We start from the raw sequence: 26,514 nt of genomic DNA, 5'->3' as shown, positions 1-26,514 counted from the left end.
TCAAGTATTAAATTTTAAGAACAGTTATTTGGATTCAATATTGCACTGGTAGTTATACTTGAGGTTGTTTGGCAGTACAAGGTATTTGTGGAAAATACTGTTTACCTGGAGTTTACCTGGAGAGAGTTCCGGGGGTCAACGCCCCCGCGGCCCTGTCTGTGACCAGGCCTCCTGGTGGATCAGAGCCTGATCAACCAGGCTGTTACTGCTGGCTGCACGCAAACCAACGTACGAGCCACAGCCCAGCTGGTCAGGAACCGACTTTAGGTGCTTGTCCAGTGCCAGCTTGAAGACTGCCAGGGGTCTGTTGGTAATCCCCCTTATGTATGCTGGGAGGCAGTTGAACAGTCTCGGGCCCCTGACACTTATTGTATGGTCTCTTAACGTGCTAGTGACACCTCTGCACCTGCGCAGAAAAGACTCGCCATGTTTGAATTGAGTTAACACAAACGTTAGTGAATAATGGGAAGAATTTTTGTGCTCTAGAGGTAAAGTTGGGCTGACACCTCTCAAATAGAAGCCGAAATTGTTGGATGTGCATTCCTGCATAACTTGAGATATCAGGCGACTGGACAAGACAGCTCCAGGAACCTCAGATAAGTTTGTTTATGTTTGTAACTCTGGCCAGTGTTATTTTCATAAATTTAGTTAGAATGAGGTTTTTTTTTGAGTATGATACATATTAATCTCCAGTCAAATTGGTGAGTGATGTTAAGATATATTCTCCTTCTGTTATGTAAATGTGTGTATATATAATCATTTATTAATTTTAATATACAGTCCACAAATTTTATATTTTCCAGAATTCCTGGTGATGTACATTTCATTTGTAATTAATAGGTCTAGAGCAACTTGTGGATATGACAGTGGTAGGTATCGAAGGGGGACATTTTTTGTGACCTAGGTGTCCCAAATTCCTACTTGTCTGTGTAACCTTGATAAATAATAATTATCTTTGTTACCATTTACTGGTATGTACCTTATGAGTTACATCCAGATAAATGCAATTTTCCACAGTATTTAAGAGTACTCTAAGATAGTAAATGTGGTATTAAAACATGTTATGGTAATTAGACAAGTATTGGTAATTAAATGATGTCAAAAATGTTAAGAGTAAATTGTACTGATAGTAAAAATGGTAATTAATTATTAATTTTAGTAAGTAATATCAATTAATAATAATTAAAAAACATGAGGTAGTAATATGGACAGCTAATATTCAGCTAATATTTAAGCAAACAATAGTAAATAAGAAAATTACATAAGGTGACTTATGCTTACTAGTAAAATCACATAATGACATCCAAGAGTCTGTTTATTTTGTTGGATGCACCATAGACATGTGGCTCCTCCTGCATGATGGAATGATGATAGATGGACTGACTGGTGTCAATCTCCCTGAGTCTTAAGTCAATAAATTTCAGTTGAAGTTCTTTTCTTATTATTGTTTTCAAACTGCTAACTGACAAGCCAAGATTGTAATCTACTCCCTCTTTGAAAGCACACAGCATAGCCAAATTATCAGTTCTATCATGCATCTGATAGAACTGATAAATTGCATTTGACAGGGTTAAATTCAAGGAGCCAGTTGCTGGACCAGGCTTGCAGCCTGTCCAGGTCTTTTTGTAGTCCTGCCTGTCCAGGTCTCTTTGTAGTCCTGCCTGTCCAGGTCTCTTTGTAGTCCTGCCTGTCCAGGTCTCTTTGTAGTCCTGCCTGTCCAGGTAACTTTGTAGTCCTGCCTGTCCAGGTATCTTTGTAGTCCTGCCTGTCCAGGTATCTTTGTAGTCCTGCCTGTCCAGGTATCTTTGTAGTCCTGCCTGTCCAGGTATATTTGTAGTCCTGCCTGTCCAGGTATCTTTGTAGTCCTGCCTGTCCAGGTATCTTTGTAGTCCTGCCTGTCCAGGTCTCTTTGTAGTCCTGCCTGTCCAGGTCTCTTTGTAGTCCTGCCTGTCCAGGTATCTTTGTAGTCCTGCCTGTCCAGGTATCTTTGTAGTCCTGCCTGTCCAGGTATCTTTGTAGTCCTGCCTGTCCAGGTATCTTAATACCTTACCACCCTTTATATACAAAAAAGTGTCACAAGTACTATCACCAATCATTGCAACACTCTTTAACAAATCCATTGAATCCTCCACCTTCCCTACAGCTTTCAAAATAGCAAGGGTCACCCCGATCCATAAGGGAGGAGACGAGAGTTGAATAACTATAGGCCAATATCCAATTTACACCCTCTCTCAAAAATCTTCGAAAAATTAATTCATAAACGAATCTACTCCTACCTCATCTCCCAAAACATTTTCAACCCCTGCCAATTTGGATTCAGGCCTAATAAAAATACTAATGATGCTATTATACACATGCTAGAACATATATACACTGCAATAGAGAAAAAAGAAGTCCCACTGGGGATCTTCATTGACTTACGTAAAGCTTTTGATACAGTTGACCATGACTTGCTCCACGTAAAATTGTCACACTATGGTATTAGAGGGCACTCCCTCAACTACCTCAAGTCTTACCTCAGCAACAGAAGCCAATATGTGTACGCAAATGGGGCAAGCTCTTCCGCTCAACCAATTACAGTTGGTGTCCCACAGGGAAGTGTCCTTGGCCCTCTTCTCTTTCTCCTATACATAAATGACCTACCAAATGCTTCGCAATTACTCAAACCCACACTTTTTGCAGATGACACTACATACGTCTTCTCTCACCCGAGCCCAGTCATGCTTGCCAATACTGTAAACACCGAATTACAGAAAATATCTACCTGGATGAGGACTAACAAACTTACACTAAACATTGACAAAACCTACTTCATTCAGTTTGGTAGCAGAGCTACAGATGTACCTCTTAACATAACGATAAACAGATCACCTATCACAAAGCTAACAGAGGGAAAATTCTTAGGAATCCACCTCGATAACAGACTCAAATTTCATACACATATACAACAAATTTCTAAGAAAATTCCCAAGACTGTAGGCATACTATCGAAGATACGGTACTATGTTCCACAGTCAGCCCTCCTGGCCCTTTATCACTCTCTTATTTACCCCTATCTCACCTATGGAATTTGTGCATGGGGCTCAACAACAATTAACCATCTCAGACCACTAATTACCCAACAAAAGGCTGCAGTTAGAATGATAACAAATTCTCACTACAGGCAGCACACTCCACCAATATTCAAAACACTCAACCTACTCACCATACAAAACATCCATACTTATTACTGCACCTATTACATACATAGAACACTTAACTCTGATATTAACCCTCCCCTCAAACATCTCCTTGCCAACCTCAACAGAACACATGACCATAACACAAGGCACAGATCACGCTTTGATGTTCCTCGTGTCCATCTCACGCTATGCAAAAACTCAATGCACATAAAAGGCCCTAAAATCTGGAATTCATTACCTGTAAATATAAAAGAAACACTACCTGTTTATAAATTCAAGTCTCTTCTCAAAGATCACTTACTCACTCAAAACCAAATAAATACTGAATAACTTAACCTTAAAAATTGTATATCCTATATGTTACTCACAATTATATCACACAAATGTTAAACCTAGGACCCAATCTAACTTTGTTATTTTTTTAAATACACTACCTAACAGAATACTCCATTCGACTGAATGTACAGCAATGCAAGCAACCATATGACCTGTCTTTGTAATACTCATTTGTGCCTTATAGTTATCTGTTTACAATAATGTTTTATTACTAATTTCATCATTGCTTAGTTAATCTTAAGTTAATTTTAAGCCAGCCCGTAATGCTATGCATATAAGTGGCTTTGGCATGCTGCTCTTACCTGTATTTTTTTGTACCTCTGTATGTATGCTAAAATTACTAAATAAATAAATAAATAAATAAATCTTTGTAGTCCTGCCTGTCCAGGTAACTTTATAGTCCTGCCTGTCCAGGTATCTTTGTAGTCCTGCCTGTCCAGGTCTCTTTGTAGTCCTGCCTGTCCAGGTCTCTTTGTAGTCCTGCCTGTCCAGGTATCTTTGTAGTCCTGCCTGTCCAGGTATCTTTGTAGTCCTGCCTGTCCAGGTATCTTTGTAGTCCTGCCTGTCCAGGTATCTTTGTAGTCCTGCCTGTCCAGGTATCTTTGTAGTCCTGCCTGTCCAGGTCCCTTTGTAGTCCTGCCTGTCCAGGTATCTTTGTAGTCCTGCCTGTCCAGGTATCTTTGTAGTCCTGCCTGTCCAGGTATCTTTGTAGTCCTGCCTGTCCAGGTATCTTTGTAGTCCTGCCTGTCCAGGTCTCTTTGTAGTCCTGCCTGTCCAGGTCTCTTTGCAGTCCTGCCTGTCCAGGTATCTTTGTACTCCTGCCTGTCCAGGTATCTTTGTAGTCCTGCCTGTCCAGGTCTCTTTGTAGTCCTGCCTGTCCAGGTATCTTTGTAGTCCTGCCTGTCCAGGTAACTTTGTAGTCCTGCCTGTCCAGGTATCTTTGTAGTCCTGCCTGTCCAGGTATCTTTGTAGTCCTGCCTGTCCAGGTCTCTTTGTAGTCCTGCCTGTCCAGGTATCTTTGTAGTCCTGCCTGTCCAGGTATCTTTGTAGTCCTGCCTGTCCAGGTATCTTTGTAGTCCTGCCTGTCCAGGTATCTTTGTAGTCCTGCCTGTCCAGGTATCTTTGTAGTCCTGCCTGTCCAGGTATCTTTGTAGTCCTGCCTGTCCAGGTATCTTTGTAGTCCTGCCTGTCCAGGTCTCTTTGTAGTCTTGCCTGTCCAGGTCTCTTTGTAGTCCTGCCTGTCCAGGTATCTTTGTAGTCCTGCCTGTCCAGGTATCTTTGTAGTCCTGCCTGTCCAGGTATCTTTGTAGTCCTGCCTGTCCAGGTATCTTTGTAGTCCTGCCTGTCCAGGTATCTTTGTAGTCCTGCCTGTCCAGGTATCTTTGTAGTCCTGCCTGTCCAGGTATCTTTGTAGTCCTGCCTGTCCAGGTATCTTTGTAGTCCTGCCTGTCCAGGTCTCTTTGTAGTCCTGCCTGTCCAGGTATCTTTGTAGTCCTGCCTGTCCAGGTATCTTTGTAGTCCTGCCTGTCCAGGTCTGTTTGTAGTCCTGCCTGTCCAGGTCTCTTTGTAGTCCTGCCTGTCCAGGTTTGTTTGTAGTCCTGCCTGTCCAGGTCTCTTTGTAGTCCTGCCTGTCCAGGTCTCTTTGTAGTCCTGCCTGATCCTCATCTGATTCAATTCTTCTTGTTAACTTTATATCAGTGTTCGTTTAATATCTTCATTATGCACCCCATACCCATGCTGCGGGCGTGTGTATGTAAATTATTACGCAATGTGGTTCAAATGTTTTAAAGGATACACTGAGAATAGTAATTTTATTAATTAAATTTATTATGCACCTCAGATTCATCCAGAGGAAGGTAGTGAAAATAGATGCACACAATGGGTCCAGGAACTGTGCCCGAGTGTTACCGTAGCAAGTTACAGTGGCAATGAAATATTTCCATATTTATATGTGGTTACAGTCGAAATGAGTTATTTATGCAGACGTGAACACAATCACGCAAAAAAAGGTCACGAATTAAAAAAAAAATGTTGATTTGTGAGGTAATGAATGTAGGTGTGTGTGGTGGAGACACCTGGCGGCGGGTGGTGGAAGTTACACCAGATGACGTAAACAAACACACGTCAGTTGCCAACCAAGATGGCAGAGGATGGTCCCTCCAAGAGTGACATTGAGGCCGTGTTTAAGCGACTCCGTGCAATACCCACCAATAAAGTAAGTTTTTTCAGACAGGACGAGGAGTGATGTCAGTGTTGTAGCCTGGACAGTGAGCTTGTCTCCTTCCTCCAGTAATGGTGACGTCTTCCTCCACTGTAAAACTCCCGATGTTTCCAGACAACGACAAATTTATATATGTTGATGTTTTCGTTAAATAAAAAACAATTATTGTCGGCCACCTTGTGTATGGCCATGAATTTTTATAAGTTAAGATACAAAACTAAAGAGGACGTTAATCCGGCTTCAATATTTACTATTTGAAATGGATAACTTTTATTATATTTCTAGGAAAAATCTTATTACTTTTAAAACGATTTATTAATTGTATTCTGAATTAACATTAATTACGCGAAGCTTGAATTGCCAGGCGAAACTTGATGAAGTTTGTTAGATAGTTATGAAACCCAGTAACAGCTGGTGTGTTAATGTTGGCAGCCCACCACAACCATCACTCTCACTTTATGACACTTTAATTTAAACATGTTACATTTTTTTTACGTTATCCTCGTTAATTTAAACATGTTACATTTTTTTACGTTATCCTCGTTAATTTAAACATGTTACATTTTTTTTAGGTTATCCTCGTTAATTTACACATACGTTACAATGTGCAGAACAACCATTGTGATAAAATAATAAACTTCTAAGCACATTCGTGATTTCTCATTTCATTAAGGAACTGTAAATTAAAGGTGGCCTGGCTGGCAAAGCTCTAGCTTCACACACTGAGGGTCTGGGTTCGATCCCCCAGCAGGGTGGAAACATTCGACGCATTTCCTTACACCTGTTGTCCTGTTCATCTAACATGTAGGTACCTGGGTGTTAGTGGACTGGTGTGGGTTGCATCCTGGGGGACAAGATTGAGGACCCCAGTGGGAATAAGACTGACAGTCCTCGATGACGCACTGATTTTCTTGGGTTATCCTCTGGGGTTAAAAATCCAAACAAAATCATATCTTAAGGCAAGGGCAAGATTACACCTTGCAGTCAGTGTAAACAATTCACCCTTCCAGGTTAGGTGATTTTTCTGTACAGTACTGCACATTTTGATATGTGGGGAGATAAGATAAGATTTCGTTCGGATTTTTAACCCCGGAGGGTTAGCCACCCAGGATAACCCAAGAAAGTCAGTGCGTCATCGAGGACTGTCTAACTTATTTCCATTGGGGTCCTTAATCTTGTCCCCCAGGATGCGACCCACACCAGTCGACTAACACCCAGGTACCTATTTGCTGCTAGATGAACAGGACAATAGGTGTAAGGAAACGTGTCGGAATTTCCACCCGCCGGGAATCGAACCCGGGCCCTCCGTGTGTGAAGCGGGAGTTTTAGCCACCAGACCACCGGGCCACCGAGAGCTACTTTTGGTTCTTTCAGGGGTCTCACTTTTTAATCATGGGAGTGGGGGAGGGTATTAATGTGCAGCGTAGCCCATGGTCAGGTTGCACGAGTAGGAAAACTCTAAAAACTCTTGAAGAGTATATCAAAGTACATTGTAGTTCATATGACTTAACATGCTGTTGGAGTTTGAACAATGTAATATTTATATAGGGATTCAGGGAAACTGGTTAGCCAGACTTGAGTCCTGGAGGTGGGAAGAACAGTGGCGGCACTCTGAGGGAGATGTGGGGTTGTTGCAGTTTGTAGGGTTGTTTAAACTGTGATATCTGTGCACTTATGGCAAAATAGCTATTGACGAACATTTTTTCTCTCCCTTTCTTGGCAGGATATGGTTGGTGTGTTAAAAATAAAAAGAATATGCATATTGCAAATATGCAAAGCTGTCATCAGAATGTGCCAAATGTAATTTTTTAATAATTGTCTAATGTTTTGCATTAAATATCTACAGGCATGCTTCGATTGCAATGCCAAGAATCCCACTTGGGCCTCGGTGACATATGGAGTGTTCATCTGCATCGACTGCTCAGCTGTCCATCGTAGCTTGGGAGTTCACTTGACATTTGTAAGGTCAACCCAGCTGGACACAAACTGGACGTGGTTACAGCTTCGTAATATGCAACTTGGAGGAAACACTAATGCTGTAAGATTTGTCATAAGAAATCATTTACATTAATTTCTATAGGCAACAAATATAGTGGAACTTCTCTTGTCCACAAATGTTTGTTCCTGATCATGGCAGATAGCAAAAGTCCTCTTCTTTTAACCCCCACTCCCATCCCCATCCTCATCCTCATCCTCAAAGTCCATACACAATACTATATGATAAATACAAGTAATAGATTTTAAATTAAATATTTAATAAGCAGATGTTTGTGAAGAACTGTATTTCATATATAGCTTGCCTACCATATCTTACTTATGGTACCATGAAGTACAATACCTTGACTTAAATTGGAACTATAAGGTGTGAAGTAAGAGTTACAGCTTCTCAGAGAAGACTGAAAACTGGAAAATCATTTAACCCTTTCAGGGCTTCTGACGTACTAGTACGGCTTATGCACCAAGGATATTGACGTACTAGAGCGCCTAAATTCTAGCGCCTTCAAATCTGATGAGAGAAAGCTGGTAGGCCTACATATGAAAGAATGGGTCTGTGTGGTCAGTGTGCACAGTATAAAAAAAATCCTGCAGCACACAGTGCATAATGAGAAAAAAAAAGACTCCGACCATATTTTTAGTTTAAAACGGCGACTTTGCACTTTATTTTCATACGGTATTTATGGTTGTATTCTAACTTTCCTGGTCCCATTTTATAGATTGGAAGACATATTACAGAAATTGAGATGATTTTGATTGGTATCATAATGAAAAGTACCTTGAAATTGAGCTCCAAGTAGCAGAAATTTTCGATTTTGACCAAATTTCAAAAATAAACAAATCAGGCCAGGCGTCCAATACTCGTCAACTGGTGAATCTAATATTCTTTCACAAATGCACTGATATTATTTATACCATTTCTACACTAATGCAGTAGTTTGCATAATAGTAAATCTTCTAATTTTTTGTGAGAATAAAAATTCCAAATGGAAAGCAAAAGAATGTAAGAGGGGCATGGGGACATGACTGATGAACAGAGAAAATGTTATTTTAGTGCCAGGAATGTCTTTCTTGTTTATTCTGGACCCTATTTGGAAATAGGCATCTTCTGAAATTTGTGTGAAATTGGCAAAATTGCCAATTTCTGACCACTTTATTGGATACATGAAATCGGTAAATGGGTGGTTTCTTGTACTCATTCAATAGAAAAAATAGAGTTCTAGCAAAATAGTTATGATTTTTGTCAACTAGTACACTGAAATTGGCTGAAAATAGGGCTCAAAGTGGGCAAAATCTCCGATATGTAATCATCATCAAGACCGCTAACTTCGTGAGAGCATAATTCCATAAGTTTTCCATCAAATTTCCTACTTTTGGTGTCATTATGATCAGGTAAAGCTTCTCTATCATTTCGTAAGAAAAAAATTATTTCTTTTTCCCAAAAATTTTCTACCCTGAGAACAAGTTTAGGAGAGGCCCTCTCGACCCTGAAATGGTTAAAAGAATAAGGGACTAAACTGATGGTAACTAATGGAAATTAGTGGACATAAGGGATGGAGCTAAAGAGGGAGAATGATAAAGAAACAGGTTTAGAAAGCATATTACCCTCTTCTTTAATTGCAGGATGATTGTTGTTTAGTAACTAATAAGGAGGACAGAAAATTACAACTTAAGAAAGCAAGGATATGCATGATGTATTTGTTGGGGACCCGGAGGGTAGATAAAGCATTCTGTAACAGTGATAGTGAAAGTAAGCTCTGTTTCCCTTAGGTTGGGATGGAAGATGTTAGCAGATTAGAAAATGCCATAAATAGACAGTTTTACCATACATAAATTGAAATATTTGGTAGGTTGTTATTAACCCTTTGACTGTTTCAGGCCCCTCTCTGAAACTGTCATTCTATGTCGCCAAATATTAAAAAAAAAAAAATTATTTTTTCTTATGAAAATGTTAGGAATATTTTTCTGAGTGTTTTAAGCCTAAAAAATTTTTTTTTGCCATTAGTACTTACAGAGATATAGAGCCACAAAGTTTGCAGAAAATGACGTGCGTATGGCAACACTGGCGACTGCCACCCACCCAGTATTCTTTTATTTACTCTAATTCAAAGGTTTCTTGCATTATTCAATATTTTTCTGTTCCAGGTAACTTATGTGGCCTGTGAGACCAATGTAAGGTGCATTGTTCAAATATACACTCATTGTTTACAACACAATAACAGAACAAACTTTATCACTATTAGTTTGTGTATACACTTTGTTTACACAAACAAACAATACAAAACAATGTTTATTACTATTGTTCCATAATATATATACATATGTACAGTCACTAAACACGTACCTAGAACTACTGCAGCTTGTGGAACTCTTTGAAACATGGGTATATGCAGAGGGGCACATGACAATCCTCACACATAAAACGAGTGTCTCTGCGTGTTTGTGGGCGTATTGTGGTATGTGTACATACATAACACCTCTTCTGAGCATTTTTCTTGGCAGTAGTAGGAGGCAGTTGCATGGGGTAGTGATCGCCAGGCCTGAAACGAGATGACGTGTGTTGGTAATTTCGTGGGCGCTGGTCTATTGTAGGTGTTGCTCCTTGGTACTTTGCAATTATTTGTCTGATTACTGACAAGCAAAATTCACCATATTTTGGTGTTTTGTTGGTCTTCAACTTGCATATGTTATAAGCATTTAGCATAGAGATATCAACAAGATGGAAAAAAAGTTTTATATACCACTTATAACTCTTGCGTACACAGTCTGCAAACCCAATCTGCATGTCACATTTGTCCACTAAGCGCATATTGAGGTTGTAGTCCATGACAGCTGCAGGCTTTAGAATGGGTTCATTGGTCTCTCTGTTGTGCGTGCCACTGTGTACCATTTCGTTTCGGTGAACTGATGTCAACAATGTGACATCATGTTTGTCATGCCACCGAAATGCCATGATGTCATTGGCAGCAAAGGCTTGCACCTCACCTCTGCGAGTGCCAGCGTCGAACCTTGGCATATGTTTACGATTACGACGCACTGTGCCACACACGTCTGTCAAGTTCACTCGCAAGAAATCACTGAGTAAGGGGCTTGTGTACCAGTTATCAGTAAATAACATATGCCCCTTACCAAGATATGGTTCCATCATTGTTCGAACCACATCACCAGAGATACCCAATAACTTCATGGTATCTCTCAAAGTATTACTGCCAGTGTACACAGTGATATCCAAAACTAGACCACTTCTGCAATCACACAGTACAAATAGCTTTATACCAAAGCGTTTCCTCTTGCTTGGTATATATTGCTTGAATGAGAGTCTTCCTTTGAATAAAATCAAGGACTCATCAATAACAAGCTTCCTGAAGGGATAAAAATACATGCAGCACTTTTGTTTCGGGTACATAAACACATTTCTTATCTTATATAACCTGTCGCTTCTGTCAGGCCTGGTTTTGTCTGAAAAGTGTAACATACGTAACAGTATCAGGAAACGATTGACACCTATAATGTCACTAAAACCTGGAGTTGAAATCAGGCGTTCTGTTGTCCAGTATGTGGTGACAGTGTGCTTATACACATGTGGCATAAGCATTATTGTGGCAAAAAACAGGTACATCTCTGCCACAGTTGTCTCCTTCCACTTGTGTAGCCGTGATTTTGGTGAGAGAATTGTATTTGCCATGGTGTAATCACAGTATGTGTTTGTTTCCCTGACAATGATGTCCATCAGGGGTTCATCGAAGAATAACTCAAAGCAGTCCAGTTCACTGGCATTGTTCCCAAGTGGACATGATGGCTTTATTCCACTTTGTGTTTCATCAAAGTCATGGGGACTGGGAACAAACTCGTCACCGTCCTGCCAATCCCAGATGCGGTCTGCTGGTGGGGTCTGGATATTGTACCGTGGTTGTGCAGGTTGTGGTTGTGCAGGTTGTGGGAGTGTGGGGTCGGGTGAGGCTGGTTGTTGTGCAGAGTCAGCAGTGTGGGTAGTAGCGTGGCCCTCTGATGGTGCCACATGGGCCATGCCACCCTCACTATCACCACCACTGCCTCCTCCCTCACTCACATCATTCATACCCATCGTTACAATATCGTCATCTTCACTATCAGGTCATGGTGTAGGGCCACAGGATGTGCTCCCAGAGTTTCTCCTTCCCCTTGGAACAACATATGAAACACTACCAGACCACATGCTACGTCGTACATACTGCCGTTTCACTGGGGAATATTCATCCTCACTGTCACTAGAACTGCTTTCAATGACCTTGAAATCACTATCACTATCACATTCACTACTAACATCTGGGTGTTGTACACGACCAAATAGTTTCCTCTTTCGTCCTGGTACAGGCGAACGTGAACGTGAACAAGCCGGCCCAGCACCAGAGGTGGAAGGTTGTGGGTCATCTGGGTTTTCATCACTAATTACGTTATCCTGGGCACTTTTTCCGGTAACACTCACTTCAAAACCCTGGAATTCACTGTCACTGACATTTTCATTGCTGTTAGAGCTATCACTTGGGAACAAAAGACCTCCAGTCCGCCGAGGAGTGAGGAACTTCTTACCGAGAGGCATGGTGGAAATGGACTAACAAGATGGCGTTCCCACAATGCACCGCTGGGTCCCAGATTTTTTTCACAGGGTGCACACCGACCACTGAGACCCATTCTCCCTCATGTAGGCCTACCAGGCCTTTCCCGCTTGATTTGAAGCCTCTAGAATTTGTGCATATAAATACGTCAGAAACATTGGCTCGTAAGACGTATTTATACGTCGTAAACAGTCAAAGGGTTAATTATGAAGTTTTTCATTTTGAAGCTTGTTTTTTAGCTTTTGAAGTTTAATCCTATGTTTTGCATCGTTGCAGAGAACTTTCTTCCGTCAGCATAACTGCACAACCACAGATGCCCAGCAGAAATATAATTCACGGGCAGCACAACTGTACCGTGAAAAGCTGTCACAAATAGCACAGCAAGCTATGAGGATTCATGGGACTCGGGTAGGATTACCATCTTGTAACGTATTTTTGGGCATGCAAACTAAATTATGCAAACTTGGTTTGGGGAGTGATATGTTTGATAGTTGGAAAAAATATTTTGAAACCTTAAAAAAAGTTTCTTTATCATTGGTGTCAATATGATTTCTTGATTGTTCCTATTAGTGGCATGTTATAACACTAATACCAGTATCTAATGTGAAATTGACAAGGATATAACTATTCATGGATAATAATGAGCAGGTAATATAGAGTACTAAAAATAATTTGAATTAAAAAAAACGCTAACGATAAAAATGTAAAATGTACTAATAATTTTCACTCAGAACAATCTTTTTTTTGGCAGAGGCTTTACCTGACATCTTTTGCTCTATTATCTCGACAGCATAGAGCACCTGTAGAATATATACAGTAGGTGGTAACAATTTCTTCTGGCTTTCATGCAAGTGGAATACTTGCTTTAAATGCTATTAAGATAATATATTTACAAACGTGTAAAAAATAATGGTTGCTTTATCAAGTTTAAAAAAAAAATGGTGCATATTAATATTTTTTGGCAAATGAAAAATAAGATGTATATAGGAAGAGGGGATAAAGGTTAATTAAAATAAGAAACCATAATAAGTACAGGGTCTGAGTAATATGAAAATTATCCCCAAACCAAGTACTGCTCTTGTGTGAATGCAATTTGTAATACAGTACTGTATAGGATTTGTAGTACTGTATTTTTTTATTTCTCTAGTAAGGTTATGTTCAGAACTTTGTTTTAAAATTGTTTAAAATAAAGACTAAGTGAGGGACAGCTATAGTGACCCCCATCTAAATCCACTTTACTTCAAGTCACTAGAACTTTTGTATAATAAGGTATTGAAGTTTTCAGAATGAGTATTATTGTAAGGTACAAAAAGAGTACAGTAGTTAATGTGCTTTTGAATACTGTTCTTTTAAGATTTGTTTCTATTTTACTTAATTTACTACCAGCATGAATGCAGAAGCTTTTAACATTCCATAAACTATTTTCTTGAAATTAGCTGTCGTTGTGAATGTTTATTTTTCCCACCAAGATGGAGTTAGACCCTCAGCAAACCCATAGACTGGCTAGCACAGTAGGCCTGGTCGCATGGTCTCCTGCAAGTTTATCAGCATCACAATCAACCACTCAGCCAAAGTCTATAGTGGTGAGAGAGGGGAATAGTTAATGGTGTTTGAGTGTGGCACAGTCTTTGCTTTGGTTTGAAACTGTATTTTATGAATCATACTGTTGGAGACTACAGCAGTTTGCTGTAACCTGTCTATTCATCCTTACTGCACGTAAATAATACCAAAATCTACAAGGTGATGTATGCTGGTTGTAGTAACGTGAAAATACAGATGGCTATGGTGAGCACACAAATTCAGATGTAACAAAACATCCATAATGGGAGCAGGAAAGTTACAGTATTTTGGGTTCTTAACAATATTACAGAATTGTGCTTAATTTCCTTTGCTATAATTCATAAAAAGATACTACTGTGTGTTTGTGTTTGGTGTATGTGTGGTATGTTTGCATGTGGGTGCATGTATGTGTGCAAGGCATGAGTGTGTGTGTGTGTGTTGTGCATGTGGCATGTTTGTGTATGGTGCATGTGGCATGCATGTGTGTAGAAGTATGCATATGTGTGTGTGTGTGTGTAGGGGGCATGCATGTGTGTGAGGAGAGTATACATGTGTGTGCATGGGGAGCATGTGTGGGGGGAGTGTACGTTTGTGTGGAGGAGCATACGTGTGTGTGGGGGAGCATACGTGTGTGTGGGGGAGCATACGTGTGTGTGGGGGGAGCATGCGTGTGTGTGGGAACATACGTGTGTGTGGGGAGCATACGTGTGTGTGGGGAGCATACGTGTGTGTAGGGGAGAGTACATGTGTGGGGGCATGTACATGGGTGAGGGAGCATGTGTGTGTGTATGGAGGAATGTACAGTGGAACCTCTACTTGTGAGTTTAATCCGTTCCATGACCTTGCTCACAACTGGATTTGCTCATTTGCAGAATCAATTTTTCTCAATTAAATAAACTGAAATGCAATTAATCCGTTCCAGTGGAGTTCTGTACTTCAATAATTTCGCTAATATCAACTTTACGGCTTATTTATCTATCTCACTTGATCTAATATGACATAACAGTATAAATAACATAGAAACCTGATATATACTCTAAAATGAATAAAATACGTAATTCATGTAGTGGTATGGGCGTTGTCGGCGGTGGACGACAGTTTGTCTGGAGACCGGACAAAATACTTCTTGAATAATTTCACTAATATCATCTATATGGCTTATTTATCTATCAGAGTTCATCTAATATGACATAACAATATAAATAACATAGAAATCTGATATATACTCCAGAATGAATAAAATGTCATTCTGTAACAGGTGGAGGAGGCCACAACTGCTCCCTCTTTGTTGTGACAAACACTGCCATCTAGTGACAGCCTTTTGAAGCTGTCTATTATAATTATTATGTAGTACATTATTATTATTATTATATATTATTACTGAAACAGCAAACACTCAATGTTTTCTTCACCATAGGAAAAAACCTTGCAGGCAAAATTCCAAGCTCAAATACCCCACCCAATGACTACCTTACTGGCACCTACCCGAACACTATTCCTCGCTCCGACCAACCCAACAGAAGTCTCATTTATTATCAACACACTAAAGAACAAGACGGGAGATTTAAATACCTTGGCACCCTTTATGTACAATCATAAGTGCTGTCACCAATCATTGTAACACACTTCAACAAATCCATTGAATCCTCTACCTTCCCTACATTTCTCAAAATAGCGAGGGTCACCCCGATACATAAAGGAGATCAAGCAGACTTGAATAACTATAGGCCAATATCCAACTTACACCCTCTCTAAAATCTTAGAAAAACTAATTCGTAAGCGAATCTATTCCTACCTCATCTCCCACAACATGCTCAAGCCCTGTCAGTTTGGGTTCAGGCCTAATAAAAATACGAATGATGCTATTATACACATTTACACAAATATACACTGCACTCGAGAAAAAAGAAGTCCCATTGGGGATCTTCATTGATTTACGTAAAGCTTTTGATACAGTTGACCATCATTTGCTGCACATAAAATTATCATACTATGGTATAAGAGGGCACTCCCTCAACTACCCAAAGTCATACCTTAGCAACAGAAGCCACTGTGTGCACACAAATGGAGCAAGCTCTTCACACAGCCAATTACAGTTGGTGTCCCACAGGAAAGTGTCCTTGGCCCTCTTCTCTTTCTCATTTACAAAAACGACCTACCAAATGTGTCGCAACTACTCAAACCCACACTATTTGCAGATGACACTACATACGTCTTCTCTCACCCAAGCCCAGTCATACTAGCCAATACTGTAAATACCAAATTACAGAAAATATCTACCTGGATGATGATTAACACACTTACTCTCAATATTGACAAAATCTACTACATTCAGTTTGGGAACAGAGCTACAGATGTCCCTCTTAACATAATGATAAATGGATCACCTATCACAAAGCTCACAGAGGGAAAATTCTTAGGAATCCACCTTGATAATAGACTCAAATTTCAATCACATGTACAACAAATTTCCAAGAAAATTTCCAAGACCGTAGGCATACTATCGAAGATACGGTACTATGTTCCACAGTTAGCCCTCCTGGCCCTATATCACTCACTCATTTACCCCTATCTCACCTATGGAATTTGTGCATGGGGCTCAACAACAATAAATCATCTCAGACCATTAAATACCCAACAAAAAGCTGCAGTCAGAATGATAACAAATTCCCACTCCAGGCAGCATACTCCACCAATATTCAAAACCCTAAACTTACTCACCGTACAAAACTTCCATACTTATTATTGTGCCTACTACATACATATAACACTAAACTTGGGTATAAACCCTCCCCTCAAGCTTCTTACCAACCTCAACACATGACCATAACACAAGACACAGATCACTCTTTGATGTTCCTCGTGTCCATCTCACACTATGTAAAACCTCAATTCACATAAAAGGCCCAAAAATCTGGAATTCATTACCTGTGAAATACTGTCTGTTTATCAATTCAAGACTCTTCTTAAAAACCACTTACTCAACCACAACTAAATAATTACTGAATAACTGAATCTCATAAACGTATAACCTGTGACCCTATCAAACTATGTTTTTTTTAATTACATTACCTAATAGAATACTCCATTCTCTTGAATGCACAGTAACTCATCTAATGACCATATGACCTGTTTCTGCACTGCAAATCATTGATTTTACTCGATCTGATTCGATTATATTATACATTGTTATGCTACAAATTTGTACAACTTTAATGCTTCTTATTTGAAATACTCATTTGTACAGGTCCACCATCACAAATCCGGCAATCAGTTATTTGGTTCCTTCAGTTATTCGGCACTAATTTTGGCTAGCATAATTTCAAATTTCCAGGGTCACCACACCAACCTGCTGGTACTGTTTGGTGGCGCTACTTGCTGCATAAGTCATTCCAATTTCTTTTTCTCCATTTATTGTTTTAACCTGCTTACTTTTAGCCCTAGCCATGGTTGCAATGAATAAAAGAAATGCTTCTCATTGTGTAAAGCACCTACACAGTACATTATCCATTAAAGATAAGGTGGCTTTGAAGCCATTGTCAGTTGCCATGAGCTCAGTCTCATGAAGCAGGAGAATATGCTTTATTATTACGCTAATATCAACACTACAGCTTATTTGCCTATCACAATTGATCTAATAAGACATAATAAACAATATAAATAACATAAAACATGTTAAATACTCCAGAATAAATAATTGGCATAACACCGAGCAGTTCGACAGTTATGAAGAGGATATGATATACAAATACCATTCTCCTATCCCTGTCTTGGTGGCTTATATTAGAGAAAACGGAGTGTAGCACAGGGCTAACTGTGATATACACTCGTACTCCACCATAAACCTGAAACAAAAAAGTTATTTTCTCTATATAGATTATCACACACAGCAGCATATGTGTAGAGAACCTAGGATAACCCAAAAAAGTCAACGTGGCTTATTTTTAGTACCTGGCTTGGGTTAGCCATATGTGATTTTTGGTAAATATTCGATTCCCAGCCAGGGTAGAAGCATTAGGTGTGTTTCTTTACACCTGTTGTCTATGTTTACCCATCAGTAAATGGGTACCTAGGTGTTAGTCGACTAGTGTGGGTGTTATCCTGGGACACTGACCTAATTTTCTTGAAATACTCAGCATAACAAGCGGCTTTCTATACAGTAGTATGTCACTGATGTCAGCTAGGCCTGTATACCTTGTATGTGTAGTAAATAAAGATTTTTATTATTATTATTATTATTATATTATTATATTATTATTATTTTCTCAGTTGTTTGTTGGGTTATCTTATTCAAACTTGGGCAGTGTATGATGGAAAGATGCTTCTTCACGTATACCAAAAATGAAAGAAATCAGACCATAAATAGCGGAGTTCACTTCTCAGCCATTAGCGGCTGCTTAGCGGTATATTTTTTGTATGGTTTTATGGTTATATTCTCATTTTTTCGGTTTCATTTGATAGAATGAAAGATATATTACAGAAATAGATATGATTTTGATTGCTTTCATGACGAAAAGTACCTTGAAATTGCGCTCACAGTAGCGAAAATGTTCTATTCTTTAGCGAATCTCAAGAGTAAACAAATGACATCACCGTCCAATACCTGTCCGCCTGCCAGTCCAAATTCCAATATGCAGTCAAGAATGGGTTGACATTATTTATACAATTATTACAATAATGCAGTAGTCTGCATAACAGTAAATCTTCTACTTTTTTGTGAATAAAAATTCCAAATGGTAAGCAAGAGTAATATAAGAAAGGGCCTGGAGCCATGACTAATGAACAGAGAAAATGTTATTTTAGTGTCGAGAATGTCTGCATTGTTTATTCTAGACCCTATTTTGAAATTGGCATCTGTTGAAATTTGTGTGAAATCTGCCAAACTGCCAATTTCTGACCACTTCATTGGGTAGTTGAAATAAGTGAATGGGCAATTTCTTGTACTCAGTTGACAGACTAGAAGTAAATAAATGTATTAAGGTATACACAAATACAGTTACATAGATTATCATACATAGCAGTGTATGTGTAGAGAACCTGGGATAACCCAGAAAAGTCAGACAAAGTGACTTATTTCCAGTACCTGGCTTGGGCTTGCCATGTATGATTTTTGGTAAATATTTTTTTTCTCGGTTGTTTGTTGGGCTATCTCATTGAAACTTGGTCAATGTATGATGGAAAGATGCTTCTTAACGTACAACAAAAATAAAAAAGACGGACAATAAATAAGGGAGTTCACTTCTCAGCCATTAGGCGCCTCTTTGCAGTATATTTTCGTATGGTTTTTTATGGTTGTATTCTTATTTTTTTTGGACTCATTTGATAGAATGGAAGATATATTACAGAAATAGACATGATTTTGATTGCTATCATGTTGAAAAGTACCTTGAAATTGAGCTCAAATTAGCGGAAATGTTCGATTTTTGCCGATGTTCAATGAACTTTGTGCAAGTCAAGTTGGTTAATTTTATTAAGTGTATTCTAACCTAACCACTCTGTAATCCGGCAAACTCAGTAATCCGGCACACTACAGGTCCCAGTGATGCTGGATTTGTGATGGAGGACCTGTATGATATTCTATGTAACTTTATTTGTGTATACCTAAATAAACTTACTTATGATGCCACACGTGCTTGAGTAAGTTTATTCAGGTGTACAGAAATACAATTACATAGATTATCATACATAGCACCATATGTATAAAATCCTAGGATAACCCAAAAAAGTCAGGGTGACTTAATTCCATAGGGATCCCTGTATCTATACCATATGGTGTCCTGTACTGTATGATACCCTGTGCCATATGGTACCCTGTGCCATATGGTGCCCTGTACCATATGGCACGGACCCTGAAAGGGTTAATAAGGGTGTAGTCTAGCAAGAAGACTATTTTGTTTGAATATTTCAGGCTATATAGGTGGTGAGAATATATTAAAAATAGAATAATGCAAGAGTCATTCTATCCAGATGAAAAACTTTATCCAGTTACATAGCTAACAATCCCCTATTTTCCATTACATGAAGTTTTTTTCCAAGACTGAAAACACTTGTTTACAACTTGTTCTTACTTCACCAGATCCCAGTGTTGATATTTCTACCTCCCATCACATTTGTAGAAGTTATAATACACAAATAACTTACACTTAAGAGATAAACTCTGTATGATTAGTTAAGTCCCAGTCGGACCAAAATGTCTTCGTAAGTTTCAGTCTCCCAAGAGCAGGTTGTGTATTGTTCCTGTCACAGTACAACATTTCTTTCATTTACAAATTATAAAAAACACTTTCCTCCATTCCTATACCATATGGTACCCTATACCATATGGTACCCTATACCATATGGTACCCTGTACCATATGGTACCCTGCACCATATGTTATCCTGTACTGCATGGTACCCTATACCATATAGTACAATGTACCATATGGTACCCTGTAACATATGATACCATGTGGTCAATAGGTGTTGGTGGCAGGAGACGCCAGCCAAGACTGAGTGAGTGACGACGCAAGCTAGCTACTGACTCCGCAGTTTCCAAGACAAAGCACTTTGTCATCCACCTCAAGGAACATGTCGAGTTCCTGTGTATTTGTAAATATATAATAGAACATTACTAATATACAACATTTTTGCATATTTTTGTTGTAAACAATTATTGTAAACAAAATAATGATGAAAATATTAGTGTTTATTGTGTTGAATACAACAGTACCATATAGTACCACATGGTACAATGAACCATATGGTATCATTGTACTGTATGGTACAATGTACCATATGGTACCATTGCACCATATACCATATGGTACCATTGCACCATATGGTACCATTGTATCATATGGTACCATTGTACCAAATGGTGCCATTGTACCCTATTCTATCATATGGTACCATTGTATCATGTGCCATTGTACTATATTGTACCATAGTACCATATGTACAATTGTACTATGTGGTACCATTGCACCCTATGGCACCATTGTATCATATGGTACTATATGGTACCGTTGTATTCAACACAATAACCACACTAATATTTTCATCATTTTGTTTACAAAAAACTTGTAAACAAGTTTTGTAAGCAATATAATGATAAACAAATTAGTGCAGTTATTGTGGTTAATACAATGAGTGTACAATTATACAATATACATTATATTGGTCTCACAGGTCACAAATGTTACTAGAAAAAGAAAAAAAATTTGAAAAGAAAAGAAAAAAAGTATAAAAAACGTAAAATAAAAAAATGCGATTTTGTGGAAGTCACTGATGTTGCCGCCACCCGGTCATTTTGGGTCAACTTTTCGCTGCTGCGTCTCGGTAAGTACTGATCAGAAATTTTTGTTTTATTACCTTCACAAAAATATTATCTTTAATTCTGTAAGAAAAATTTTTTTTTTTTTTTTTTTTTTTTTTTTTTTTTTTTTTTTTTAAATTTCTTGGACACTGGGGCACCCCTTCCGATTTTGGCCTTGGGCCCTGAAAGGGTTAATACAGGTTGGCTATCACTAATCTGGCATCATTGGGACCTGTAGTGTGCAGGATTAGTGAGTTTGCCAGATTACAGTGTGGTTAAGTTAGAATACACTTAACCTATCAATAGAGAGACTTTTTGTCACATCTTCCTCATTTTCTTCACTGCTTTCTCCTCCACTGGCTTGCTGCTGGAGATTTACAACCATCTGCACAATTTCTGAGTCTGTATAATGATGAAATTTGAGACAATATAATGATGAAATTTGAAATTATGCTAGCCGAAATTATTGCCGGATTGCTGATGGAACCGGATAACTGATTGCCGGATTAGTGATGGCCAACCAGTATCACCTTTGCACCATTTATTACATTTCTGGTAAATTTTTAAGTGTTTATACAGTAGTATACTGTATATTGTAATAAACAGAATAGAAGAAATCAGCTCTAATATACATTATTTAGGTATGCATTCTGGTCAGAGAGGTTGTACTACTATGAGGAGAGGCTGTATATATATATTTAAGTTAGAGATACTAGTTGCTTAGCTTAAGGCAGTAGTTATACTTATCATAAACAATAGGCCGTAGCCACCTTCCGCCCACCAGTTTGAGTGTACACAGGGTAGGCTTAGATGACAGTGATTAGTCACATTGCAGGAATGAGACAGGGCACCTTTTCCTCTGGGTCCTTGCATTGTGACTACATACATGCACCATATGTTCACCACAGGCAGGGGACTTGCTAGCTGAACCAGGCAGTTGTGTGACTCAGAGGTATTTCTCAGATAACCCCCACCCCCCACCCCTATCACATGAGTATTGTGAATGCATTCAAGTGTAACCATGTGGAGACGTGGTACCCCACAAGCATAGATTACCATATCAGTTCCTGTCACAAATTGCATTGCCTACTGTGAGGAATAAAGTCAGTACCCCATTGATTGAAGTACCCCCTGAAGTGGAGCGGCAAGCTTCACGCTGGGTTCATGGCTGAAATGTGGGACCACTAACCTGACTCGGGTATGATCCCACAAACACTGCCTAATTCGTCACAATGTGGGGGAGTATGTGTGTGTGTGTGGGGGGGGGATCGTGCATGTGTATGTAGGGACCGTGTTTGTGTGGGGGGACCGCACTTGTCTGGCGGAACTGTACGTGTGTGGGGGACCATGTGTGTATTGGGGGCGTACATAAGTGTGGGGAAGCATATATGTGGGGAGCATACGTGTGGGGGAGCATTCATGCGTGTGGGGGAGTGTACATGCCTGTGAGGGAGTGTACATGTGTGTGGGGAATGTACATGCATGTGGGGGAGCATATGTGTGTGTGTGGGGAATGTTGGTGTATGTGGGGAGAGTACCTATGTTGTGAGGGAGCATACATGCATTGTAGGGGAGCATATGTGCATTGTTGGGGAGCATACGTTCATTGTGGGAGGTGTACATGCATTGTGGGGGAGCATAAATGCCATGTGGGGGAGTGTACGTGCATTGTGGGGAGCGAACATGCATTGTAGGGGAGTGTACGTACGTTGTGGAGAGTGTACGTGCATTGTGGGGGAGTGTATGTGCATTGTGGGGGAGCATACATGCATTGTGGGGGGGCGTACGTGTGTTGTGGGGAGCGTACGTGCATTGTGGAGGAGTATACGTGCCTTGTGGGGAAGCATGCATTTGTTGTGGGGGAGCGCACGTGTGCATGGGAGGAGTGTACTTATGTGAGGGAGGAGCATACACGTGTGTGTAAGGCAGCATACGTGTGTGGGGGAGCATGTGTGTGGTGTGTATACATGCTTACCTACTGTGTGCGCGTGTGCATGCGTGCAAAGGCGAAAGGAGGAAAGAGAGGGGATGGAGGAGACAGACAGGAGATCCCATACCCAGGAAGAAGATCAAATACAGCCTCCCCTCACAACTTCCTATAGAAGCCCCCCAACCAGGTCAACCCCAGTGCAACCAAACACTAAACCAAAATTCCCATACCATATTTAATGCCCCCACCCACTGCATTACAAACTCCACCCCCACAGCAACCACCCATAGTTCCTTATCAGGTCTCCCACTTCCCCAACCCCAATATACCTCCCAGACCACAGTCTTAGAAAAGAAGTTGAAGGTGTGGTATACAAATGCAGATGGAATAACAAATAAGTATGAGGAGTGGCATGAAAGAATCAAGGAGACATCCCCAGACATAATAGCACTCACAGAAACAAAACTCACCAGAATAATAACAGATTCAATCTTTCCAACCAGATATCAAATCCTCAGGAAAGACAGAGGGAGGAGAGGGGGAGGAGGAGTTGCACTGCTCATTAAAAACCAGTGGGGTTTTGAGAAAATGGAAAGAATGGATGGCACGGGTGAAAGGGACTACTTAGTAGGAACAATCCAGTCTGAGGGACACAAGGTGATAATTGCAGTAATGTACAACCCACCACAGAACTGCAGGAGGCCAAGAGAAGAATACGATGAGAGCAACAGAGCAATGGTCGACACACTAGCCGAGGTGGCCAGGAGAACACACATGGGGGGAGCAAAGTTACTAGTTATGGGTGACTTCAATCACAAGGAGATTGACTGGGAAAACCTGGAGCCCCATGGGGGTCCCGAAACATGGAGTGCCAAGATGATGGATGTGGTACTGGAAAACCTCATGCATCAACATGTTAGACACACTACCAGAGAGAGAGAGAGAGAGGAGAGGATGAACCAGCAAGACTGGACCTTGTATTCACCTTGAGTAGGTCGGACATCGAGGATATCATGTATGAAAGGCCCCTGGGAGCTAGTGATCATGTGGTTCTGTGCTTTGACTACATAGTTGAACTCCAAGTGGAGAGAGTAGCAGGAATAGGGTGGGAAAAACCAAACTACAAAAGGGGGAACTACTCAGGCATGAGGAACTTCCTGCAAGACATTCAGTGGGAGAGGGAACTGACAGGAAAACCAGTACAAGAAATGATGGACTATGTGACAACAAAATGCAAGGAGGCAGAGGAAAGGTTTGTTCCGAAGGGAAACAGAAATAATGGGAAGAACAGAACGAGTCCTTGGTTCACCCAAAGGTGTAGGGAGGCAAAAACTAGATGTACTAGAGAATGGAAAAGGTACAGAAGACAGAGAACTCAGGAAAATAAAGAGATTAGCCGAAGAGCCAGAAAGGAATAGGCACAGATAAGAAGGGAGGCTCAGCGACAATATGAAAATGACATAGCATCGAAAGTTAAGTCTTACCCAAAGCTGTTGTATAGCCACATCAGGAGGAAAACAACAGTCAAGGACCAGGTAATCAGACTGAGGAAGGGTGATGGGGACTTCACAAGAAATGACCGAGAGGTATGTCAGGAGCTTACAATGGAAACCAGTAGGACTCCAGCAAATCAGAACGGGGGTACACCAGCAAGTGCTGGATGAGGTACATATAACCAAGGAGGAGGTGAAGGTGCTATGCGAACTTGACACCTCAAAGGCGGTGGGACCAGACAACATCTCTCCGTGGGTCCTTAAAGAGGGAGCAGAGATACTGTGTGTGCCATTAACAAAGATCTTCAACACGTCAATTGAAACTGGGCAACTCCCTGAGGTATGGATGATGGCAAATGTAGTCCCAATTTTTAAAAAGGGAGACAGGCATGAGGCACTAAACTACAGACCTGTATCACTAATGTGTATAGTATGCAAAGTCATGGAGAAGATCATCAGGAGGAGAGTGGTGGAGCACCTGGAAAGAAACAGGTGTATAATTGACAACCAGCATGGTTTCAGGGAAGGAAAATCCTGTATCACAAACCTACTGGAGTTTTATGATAAGGTGACAGAAGTAAGACAAGAGAGAGAGGGGTGGATCGACTGCATTTTTTTGGACTGCAAGAAGGCCTTCGACACAGTTCCTCACAAGAGGTTACTGCAAAAGCTAGAGGATCAGGCACACATAACAGGAAAGGCACTGCAATGAATCAGAGAATACCTGACAGGGAGGCAGCAACGAGTCATGGTACGTGACGAGGTGTCAGAGTGGGCGCCTGTGACAAGCGGGGTTCCACAGGGGTCAGTCCTAGGACCTGTGCTGTTCTTGGTATATGTGAATGACATAACGGAAGGGATAGATTCAGAAGTGTCCTTGTTTGCAGATGATGTGAAGTTAATGAGAAGAATCAAATCGGATGAGGATCAGGCAGGACTACAAAGAGACCTGGACAGGCTACAAGCCTGGTCCAGCAACTGGCTCCTTGAGTCTAACCCTGCCAAATGCAAAGTCATGAAGATTGGGGAAGGGCAAAGAAGACCGCAGACACAATATAGTTTAGATGGCCAAAGATTCCAAACCTCACTCAAGGAAAAAGATCTGGGGATGAGTATAACACCGAGCATATCTCCTGAGGCTCACATCAATCAAATAACTGCTGCAGCATACGGGCGTCTGGCAAACCTACGGATAGCGTTCCGATACCTCAGTAAGGATTCATTCAAGACTCTGTATACCATTTACGTCAGGCCCATACTGGAGTATGCAGCACCAGTTTGGAATCCACACCTGGTCAAGCACGTCAAGAAATTAGAGAAAGTGCAAAGGTTTGCAACAAGACTAGTCCCAGAGCTAAGGGGATTGTCCTACGAAGGAAGGTTGAGGGAAATCGGCCTGACGACACTGGAGGACAGGAGGGTCAGGGGAGACGTGATAACGACATATAAAATACTGCACGGAATAGACAGGGTGGACAAAGACGGGATGTTCCAGAGAAGGGGCACAGACACAAGAGGTCACAATTGGAAGTTGAAGACTGAGATGAATCAGAGGGATGTTAGGAAGTATTTCTTCAGTCATAGAGTAGTCAGGCCGTGGAATAGCCTAGAAAGTGACGTAGTGGAGGCGGGAACCATACATAGTTTTAAGGCGAGGTATGATAAAGCTCATGGAGCAGGGGGAGAGAGGACCTAGTAGCAATCAGCGAGGAGGTGGGGCCAGGAGCTATGACTCGACCCCTGCAACCACAAATAGGTGAGTACACATGCACACACACAGAATGGCGGTTCAGCAATACAGACATTTCAAATTACAATGGAACCCCGAGTTTTCGAACTTAATCCATTCCAGGAGCTAGTTCTAAAGTCTAAACTTTCGAAACTCGAAGCAATATTTCCCCTAAGA

The 26,514-nt window shown here is 40.5% G+C and overlaps 2 protein-coding genes across 2 annotated transcripts in view; one reads left to right on the top strand and one right to left on the bottom strand.

The window, feature by feature from the left end:
- The window catches only part of LOC128692970 (uncharacterized), a 164,378-nt gene that overhangs the window by 102,066 nt on the left and 35,798 nt on the right, over positions 1 to 26,514 (bottom strand). The window lies entirely within an intron of this gene.
- ArfGAP3 (ADP-ribosylation factor GTPase activating protein 3) lies at positions 5,575 to 13,948 on the top strand. Its single transcript, XM_053782582.2, has 4 exons — positions 5,575 to 5,733; positions 7,586 to 7,777; positions 12,606 to 12,737; positions 13,799 to 13,948. Exons 1-4 carry the CDS (start codon positions 5,659 to 5,661, stop codon positions 13,931 to 13,933), a joined length of 534 nt encoding a protein of 177 aa, XP_053638557.1. The 5' UTR covers positions 5,575 to 5,658; the 3' UTR covers positions 13,934 to 13,948.

The sequence above is a fragment of the Cherax quadricarinatus genome, chromosome 6 (assembly GCF_038502225.1).
Source record: "Cherax quadricarinatus isolate ZL_2023a chromosome 6, ASM3850222v1, whole genome shotgun sequence".
Classification (NCBI taxonomy): domain Eukaryota; kingdom Metazoa; phylum Arthropoda; class Malacostraca; order Decapoda; family Parastacidae; genus Cherax; species Cherax quadricarinatus.
Note: the sequence above shows the minus strand (reverse complement) of the source record. Positions and strands in the feature narration are given on the sequence as shown.